This window comes from Mizuhopecten yessoensis, unplaced genomic scaffold (assembly GCF_002113885.1).
Source record: "Mizuhopecten yessoensis strain PY_sf001 unplaced genomic scaffold, ASM211388v2 scaffold9033, whole genome shotgun sequence".
In the NCBI taxonomy this organism is placed as follows: Eukaryota; Metazoa; Mollusca; class Bivalvia; order Pectinida; family Pectinidae; genus Mizuhopecten; species Mizuhopecten yessoensis.
The window spans coordinates 580,893-588,939 of NW_018407845.1; the positions used below are offsets into that span (position 1 = coordinate 580,893).

The 8,047-nt window shown below is 38.4% G+C and overlaps 1 protein-coding gene across 2 annotated transcripts in view; it reads left to right on the top strand.

The window, feature by feature from the left end:
• LOC110457159 overlaps positions 1–5,396 on the top strand; it is a 57,615-nt gene extending 52,219 nt beyond the window's left edge. For both annotated transcript variants that reach the window (XM_021508273.1, XM_021508274.1), the window contains exons 8-11: positions 165–297; positions 796–1,001; positions 1,589–1,698; positions 1,866–5,396. In XM_021508273.1, the coding sequence (XP_021363948.1) occupies positions 165–297; positions 796–1,001; positions 1,589–1,698; positions 1,866–3,918 (2,502 nt within the window). In that variant the 3' untranslated portion in view covers positions 3,919–5,396. The remainder of the gene's footprint in view (positions 1–164; positions 298–795; positions 1,002–1,588; positions 1,699–1,865) is intronic.
• Positions 5,397–8,047: the final 2,651 nt, after the last annotated feature.

The window sequence follows — 8,047 nt, forward strand, 5'->3', positions numbered from 1 at the left end:
CTGTGTACATACATCCAAGGGCCAAGGGAATTCAAAATAAAAACATGAAGGATGTGTGATATTGAGATTGTTGTAGACATTGAAAATAATTGTAAAGTTTGAAAGTTTACCTCTGATATAAAACTTTATATATATTTCTGTTTCCCTTTTTTTATCATCTTTAGCTGTGTGACCTCCTGGCAGGGGAGGGTGTGACCTATCGAACAAGACAACTAAGGACAGGGGACTACCAGTGGGTGTGGCGGTGTGAAGGTCAGGAACGTGACCTTCCTTGTATAGCCGAGCGTAAACGTGTAGGTTAATATGATAGCTAGCTACTACAAACTACCAGTGGGTGTGATGGTGTGAAGGTCAGGAACGTGACCTTCCTTGTATAGCCGAGCGTAAACATGTAGGTTAGTATGATAGCTAGCTACTACAAACTACCAGTGGTTGTGGCGGTGTGAAGGTCAGGAACGTGACCTTCCTTGTATAGCCAAGCGTAAACGTGTAGGTTAGTATGACAGCTAACTACTACAAACTACCAGTGGTTGTGGTGCTTTGAAGGCTAGAAATGAAACCTTGATAGCCGAGAGTAGAAAAAGCAGAAGGGAAGAAATAACTGTCCAACCATAAAGAAAAGTTGATAGAAGTGTATAACACAGTAAATAAAATGTTGAATTTAACGTTTAGGTTGTTACTTAAGACCTGTCTGTTTTCAGAACATCTGTTTTCAGAACATTAAGTACATGTATGTAGCTGAAGATCTGAAAAAGCAAACCATACAATTTACAGAATACGGAATGTTATTTGCAGATGACATGGCACGGACCCTGAAGGAGGGACGGTTCTGGACCCAGGTGACAAAGATGAAGGCATTTAAGGCCGAGTTTGAGGAGAGAGGAGTTGCTTGTATTGTTCACTACCTTGTAGAAGGCAACCCAGAGAACTATGTTGTCAGGTGTGGTGACGGTTGTCAGGGGGTAGGCAGATGTGGCTATCCCTCCCTGCAACAGGTCAAGGTACGTATAAACCCTCCCTACAACAGGTCAAGGTACGTACAAACCCTCCTTACAACAGGTCAAGGTACGTACAAACCCTCCCTACAACAGGTCAAGGTACGTACAAACCCTCCCTTCAACAGGTCAAAGTATAGACAAAAACTAAACCCTCCCTACAACAGGTCAAAGTATACATAATAACTAATCCCTCCATATAACAGTTTGAAGAGGGAGAAGACAAATTTTATATAAAATATACAATTTCGTCACTATTGTACAGGTAAACAATACAAATCGCTCACTCATTTGTAGTTTGACAAAGAGGCCAGTCGGTCTTGAAACTTTGCGACACGTTTAATAAGTACATTGTTTGTGTATAAAGTAAAACTTTGATCTCACTTTATACATTTTGTTTTCTTAATTATCACATCAAATTTTATTCTATTAGAGGTATATACTTCAAAGATATTTAATCATTTTTTGTTTGAAAAATTAAATAATGCATTCAATTTCAAGAAGATAGATACATGTACACCTACTCACATGTATGTACTGTACAGACATGACTGTGACCTTTGACCTGTGCTTTATGGTATTGTTCTCCTCAGTGTGCATTCCGGGACCTGTCTGGAGACAAAGACTTGGTGGCCCAGGCAACAGATGATCTCCAAGCTACAGTGGCTGTCATAGCATCTATAACCACTGACCTTCAGCAAAGGTTGGTGACCTTCACCATTTAAAGTGTTCATTATTAATGATATCCCTTGTTTTGATTTGTCCGGATGTTTCAGATTATTGCATTGCATTTGTCAGTAATGCTCATTAATTCTTTGTGTTGTATGCCATATTTTAACCATTTCATTTTCTTAGTTTTCTGTTTTGTAGAACCAGGAAGGGAAAGTTTGACCATCTGGTTGCCTTGGAACTTGACCAACCCAATGAATTGAAGATGAAAGTTCAGACACCTCTAAAATGTGAAAAGTCCAGCGAGTCAAAGGTGATGGCGAGAGAAGAACCATTGGTTGTCGATAGCGACAGTTGTGATTCTCTAGATATTGGATTACATTATCAACGGCCAGTAGGTTCAAAGGTTACCCAGACAGAAAGGTCACCAAAGAAAAATAAGTATCCAACAGAAAGTTCATCAGGGTCAAGAAATAGATACAGTAAGGAAAACACACCTCCACCGAGTCACACGTTTTCTAGTCTGAAAGGAACACAACGAATACCTGCCAACCCTGATGATGAGGATAATGATGCTTATCTTGATCAGGACCAACATAGACCTTCAAGGAACCACAACTGTTCACAGATTTCAAATAGAACTTATACTAGTGAAGCAATTCAAACAAAGTCTGTATCTGATTTAAATACACCAAACCGTGGCTCCTATAGAATTAATGAATGTGAAGACTGGTACTCTGTGGCTGTTACATCTCCACCACAGTCGTCAAGGAAACAAGATTTATCCCCCCTGGAGCCTCTGGTACAGTATCACTGTATGGGGTCGTATGCTGGCCCCTCACCTTCCAAAAGGTCGAGGGAGACCTCTGGGTCTGTTTACAAACCTAAGATGACCAACTTGTCCAACAGTGATGTTAGGGATGTTTACAGACCAAACTTAAATGACCAGACAAATTCATTCAAAAAGGAATCAACAACATCTTATAGACCAAAACTGTCTACCAATAAAAGGCCAGGAGATGTTAGCAAACTAAACACAACAGAGCAAAGAGTATCAACAGTCTCTCCAATCAGCAAATATAGACCCAAAATATCCACCAATAGGAAACCAGGGGAGGAGTACAGGCCAGGAATGACACCTTCTTACTTGCCCCAACCTGATAGTTTCAAATCATACTCTAGTCTGACACATAATTATCGACCAAAAAACGTGACTTCCAAAAATGATTTGGATGCATGCAAACCAAATATGTCAAGTTCTACTCATGGAGATGAATATGACAATACATTTGACCCACAAAAAATGTATCTGCCCAAAATGTCCACTAGCCAGGGTGGACAAGCCAGTGAACTCGGATCTTCCTTTCACAACCCAGGAAGTACGTACAACTCTCAAAAATACAGAGCTGGTGAAAATTTCGATGATTCCAGTGCTACTGATGGCCATGGTTACAAATCACTAGCATTGCATTTTGAACATGTGCAAAAATCACCTGATGTTAACAGCTTTGGGAAAAGGAAAATAGTTAACCTTGATACTGCAAAACAGGCCAAATATATTACCCAACAAATCTCAACAAAAACACCTGCTAAGAAGATAGCTACACGCAGAAAGACTAGTAAAGTTAAACAGGATGATGTGTGGCTTAATGACAACTGTTCTGATAGCTCAAACGATGAGGATATAGATACTCCTGTGGTACACAAACCTGTTCTAAGGGAAGTAACTCCTAAATCAAAGCTTTGGTTAGAGAGAGAGGCAGATTCAGATAGTGATAGTTTACCTTGTGTTGATCTGGGGCAGGAGGAGGATTACGACTTGGATGACCTCCCTGACCCAATATGGCAGCCCCCAGCCACTAAGGGACATCGTCAGAGGACTTCACCATCACCTACCAGTGGAGTGCATCGTCAGAGGACTTCACCATCACCTACCAGTGGAGGGCATCGTCAGAGGACTTCACCATCACCTACCAGTGGAGGGCATCGTCAGAGGTCTTCACTGTCTCACAGAACACAAATAAATAGGAGTCCTGATAATGGAAGTAAAGGCACTTCGATGACATCACCAGGTCCCACAAAGGGGACTAAAGGACAATCACAGGTGTGTTCTAGTCAACTTGAGAATAAGATCCGATTGGTGAATTCTGTGCTACCTCATGTGCCTAGGGTAAAGATTCTGTTTGCATTAGAACTTCACAGCGGAAATGTAGACTTATGTGTGGCAAGCCTGCTGGATGATAATTCTCAGTGACATATGACCCATGTAAGAAGGTACTGGTATGTGTCGCATAGCATACGTGTGTGCTTTTATGCTTAATATAAATATATCACCTTTGCTTTATGAATTACACGAGGGAAAGATGCAAAAAGGGTCACTGTGGCATGGAAGATTACTCTTAAAACCTCCTAAAACTCTTTAGGGAGACCCCCAACTCCTCTGATGGGGATTGGAAGACCGCTTCCATGCCCTCCTCGTCACCCCAAGGTGCCAAATCAGCGCAAGTCTAACATAATCATAAACTAAGAAAAATATTTACTCTGCTACTGATGACCAAAGCCTGTCCCTACAGTGAGATATGACAGAGAAAAATGAACCCTTGGGGAGAGATTCTTGACTGGCTAACCTTCAACTTGAAGCAAGCCCCTGGTTAGGCAATCAAGAATATCACCCTAATTGTCTGTCATACCTCACTCTTGGTGAAGATTTTATTAATCACCTGGGATATTATACCTAGATTTTAGCAATCATATTTTATTCGGTTTTTTATTTCAATTTATAATTGGAATTTAAGGTAAAGCTAGTAACAATGATTAAATCATGGATTGCATTGTAATAGCAACGTATTATGTACATCAGAACTTACAGCATAGTTTTCAGGCCAATAATGAGAAGAACCGATTTAGTTTATAGTTACATGTATAATCGTCCAGAATATTAATGACTATCACAGTCTGCATTATAAACTGCTTGGAAGACAAGTGCTCCAGTCTGTTGGAGTCTGGATTATAAGTGTCTGGATGGCAAAGATTTGGGACTTTATGAGTTATAAATATCCAGATGGCATTTCCAGAGAAAAAAATCAGTCCGTTTTCCATTCCCAATTCTGATTATAAATTCCATTATAAAATCAACACAATAGGTTCAACACTGGACTGGAAAGTCAGATGTATACAATGCACAGTGTCCGTTAGAAGTCATTTATTTCATTGAATTTACTATATGGTTAATGTCCGTGTTGTAAAATGAATCCCTTAAAACTGTAAAATTTTGATTGTAAAAGAAGGAGACCTAATATACAGTAAGCCACTCGGTTGATGTTACGAAAGTGTTGTCACTGTTTATATGGGGATTCAGTCCCATAAAGTCAAAAACTGATTATTAAATTGATCATTGATAGGTTTTATACTTCCAATTATAAATCAATTATCGATTGTTATTTTAAAGCGATCACCAAACACTAAGTAATAAGTTAACTTGAATGTTGGAGTCTAGTTTAACTGACTAGATATAAAGTTTTTATTTTTTTGGGGTTTTTTGAGTCCAGATCTTAAATGTCTAAATAATGAATTTTTCCAGCTGTCACAGTCCCAGTTCATTAGGTTTCACTGGGAACGAAAATGAAGTGTTCATGTGCAGCTAGAAATGTATAATCTAATTAAAATATGCTTGTTTTAATTCATCTCAGAATAATGTTAAATGTATTACAAATATTAAAATACTCAATTGCTGATTGCTATAATATTTGTGTTTGCATACTACACTGTCTTCATGGAATTACACCTGAAGAAAACAGTACCAGTTCAGTAATTAGAGTTACCCCTCTTTCAGCAGATATTTTGTAAATGGCTTTATCTATAAACAAGTGATACATATTATATATATTTACAGTTATGTATGTAAAACCAAGTAATCAAAAAAAAAATCTATCAACAATGGATTAATTAAAGCTTTTCACTTACTCAGAACTTCAACAAGATTTGTGGAGAAAATAGTTAAAAGTACATTTACAACAGAATATTGCTTGATTGAAACCTGACTACAAGAACCAAGTCCATTGTTAATTTAGACTCTGCTCATCTAGGAAACCAGATATTTAGGAAGGCAGTGACTTGAACTATTGGAAACAATTTGGTGTTGACAAGTTTCGGAAGCAGATTTGTCCTGATGATTGCATTTTAATGTTTCCTTTTAAAGATTTTTTTTATTCGTTTTGATTCATTTCCTCTGATCTTTAATGGACATTATTTCATCATGTCATGTCAATTTTGCGAAATGCTTTGCCAAGATTTTATCTTGCAGAGGCAAGTTGATGGATGTTTTAGCTACATGTACATTGTGTGTAGGTCTGGGAGCTATGTAGGTCAGAGACCAAGTATTGATTTTACCCTGTTTTGGTGGAAAGAGGAATCCTAGTGTGAAATGGCAAACATAGATCATATCTATATTGATTTTAAAAGAAACGCTTTTTAAGGTTGTTCACCTAGTGTCACTGTGTTTACATTGATACTGAGCACATTTTAGATTGATGTTTGTATCATAAAGCGTTCTTTTATAGTTTTTGATAGCAGTGATAATTGAGATTTTTTACAAATCATTTTGTTTTCCTTGGATAGCTTGAGGATCTCCATGGACTTTCTCACTCCATGGAATCCATTCCCATTGTTGCCTCATTCCAACATGTCGTGCTAGGCCTCCATTTATGTCGGATATATGGAATAGAAAACCACTCACATAGTGTATGACCAGGAGTAATTAAGATCAGAGGTCAAGGGTCAGAAAAGTAACTAACTACTCCAACAGACAGTTTATTTACACTTTCATTTCCATAAGGTAATGTGACCGAGACTAACTCTTATAATGTCATAAACCACTGTGTGACTAAACCAAATACTGCTACAACTCTAAGTAACTCGTCATAAGTCATTCGTGACCAACACCCATTGTGTCGGGGAACAACTTAAGTAACTACACTAAATACTGCTACAACTCTAAGTAACTCGCCATAAGTCATTCGTGACCAACACCCATTGTGTCGGGGAACAACTTTAGTAACTACACTAAATACTGCTACAACTCTAAGTAACTCGTCATAAGTCATTCGTGACCAACACCCATTGTGTCGGGGAACAACTTTAGTAACTACACTAAATACTGCTACAACTCTAAGTAACTCGCCATAAGTCATTCGTGACCAACACCCATTGTGTCGGGGAACAACTTTAGTAACTACACTAAATACTGCTACAACTCTAAGTAACTCGTCATAAGTCATTCGTGACCAACACCCATTGTGTCGGGGAACAACTTTAGTAACTACACTAAATACTGCTACAACTCTAAGTAACTCGCCATAAGTCATTCGTGACCAACACCCATTGTGTCGGGGAACAACTTTAGTAACTACACTAAATACTGCTACAACTCTAAGTAACTCGCCATAAGTCATTCGTGACCAACACCCATTGTGTCGGGGAACAACCTTAGTAACTACACCAAATACTGCTACAACTCTAAGTAACTCGTCATAAGTCATTCGTGACCAACACCCATTGTGTCGGGGAACAACTTTAGTAACTACACTAAATACTGCTACAACTCTAAGTAACTCGCCATAAGTCATTCGTGACCAACACCCATTGTGTCGGGGAACAACTTTAGTAACTACACTAAATACTGCTACAACTCTAAGTAACTCGTCATAAGTCATTCGTGACCAACACCCATTGTGTCGGGGAACAACTTTAGTAACTACACTAAATACTGCTACAACTCTAAGTAACTCGCCATAAGTCATTCGTGACCAACACCCATTGTGTCGGGGAACAACTTTAGTAACTACACTAAATACTGCTACAACTCTAAGTAACTCGTCATAAGTCATTCGTGACCAACACCCATTGTGTCGGGGAACAACTTTAGTAACTACACTAAATACTGCTACAACTCTAAGTAACTCGCCATAAGTCATTCGTGACCAACACCCATTGTGTCGGGGAACAACTAAAGTAACTACACTAAATACTGCTACAACTCTAAGTAACTCGCCATAAGTCATTCGTGACCAACACCCATTGTGTCGGGGAACAACTTTACTATGTCATAAATGACTTGTTTAATAAACTCTTTGCAACAGGGAACATGACATGTAGCCAACACCATATCATAATATGCTGCAAAGACTAAAATGTCATATTTTCTTTTGTTGGTGTTTGGTTTGGTTAAGCATGCAATTAAGCGCATCTGAACCCATTTCCAATTTGTATGATTATTTTGAAATGTTATAGAATCTTAATTTGTCAAAATTGTGAAGACAAATTTTATTTTATTTGATATCCTCAATATAATCTCAGTTGACTAACCTCGGTCTGTTTTGGTCAGG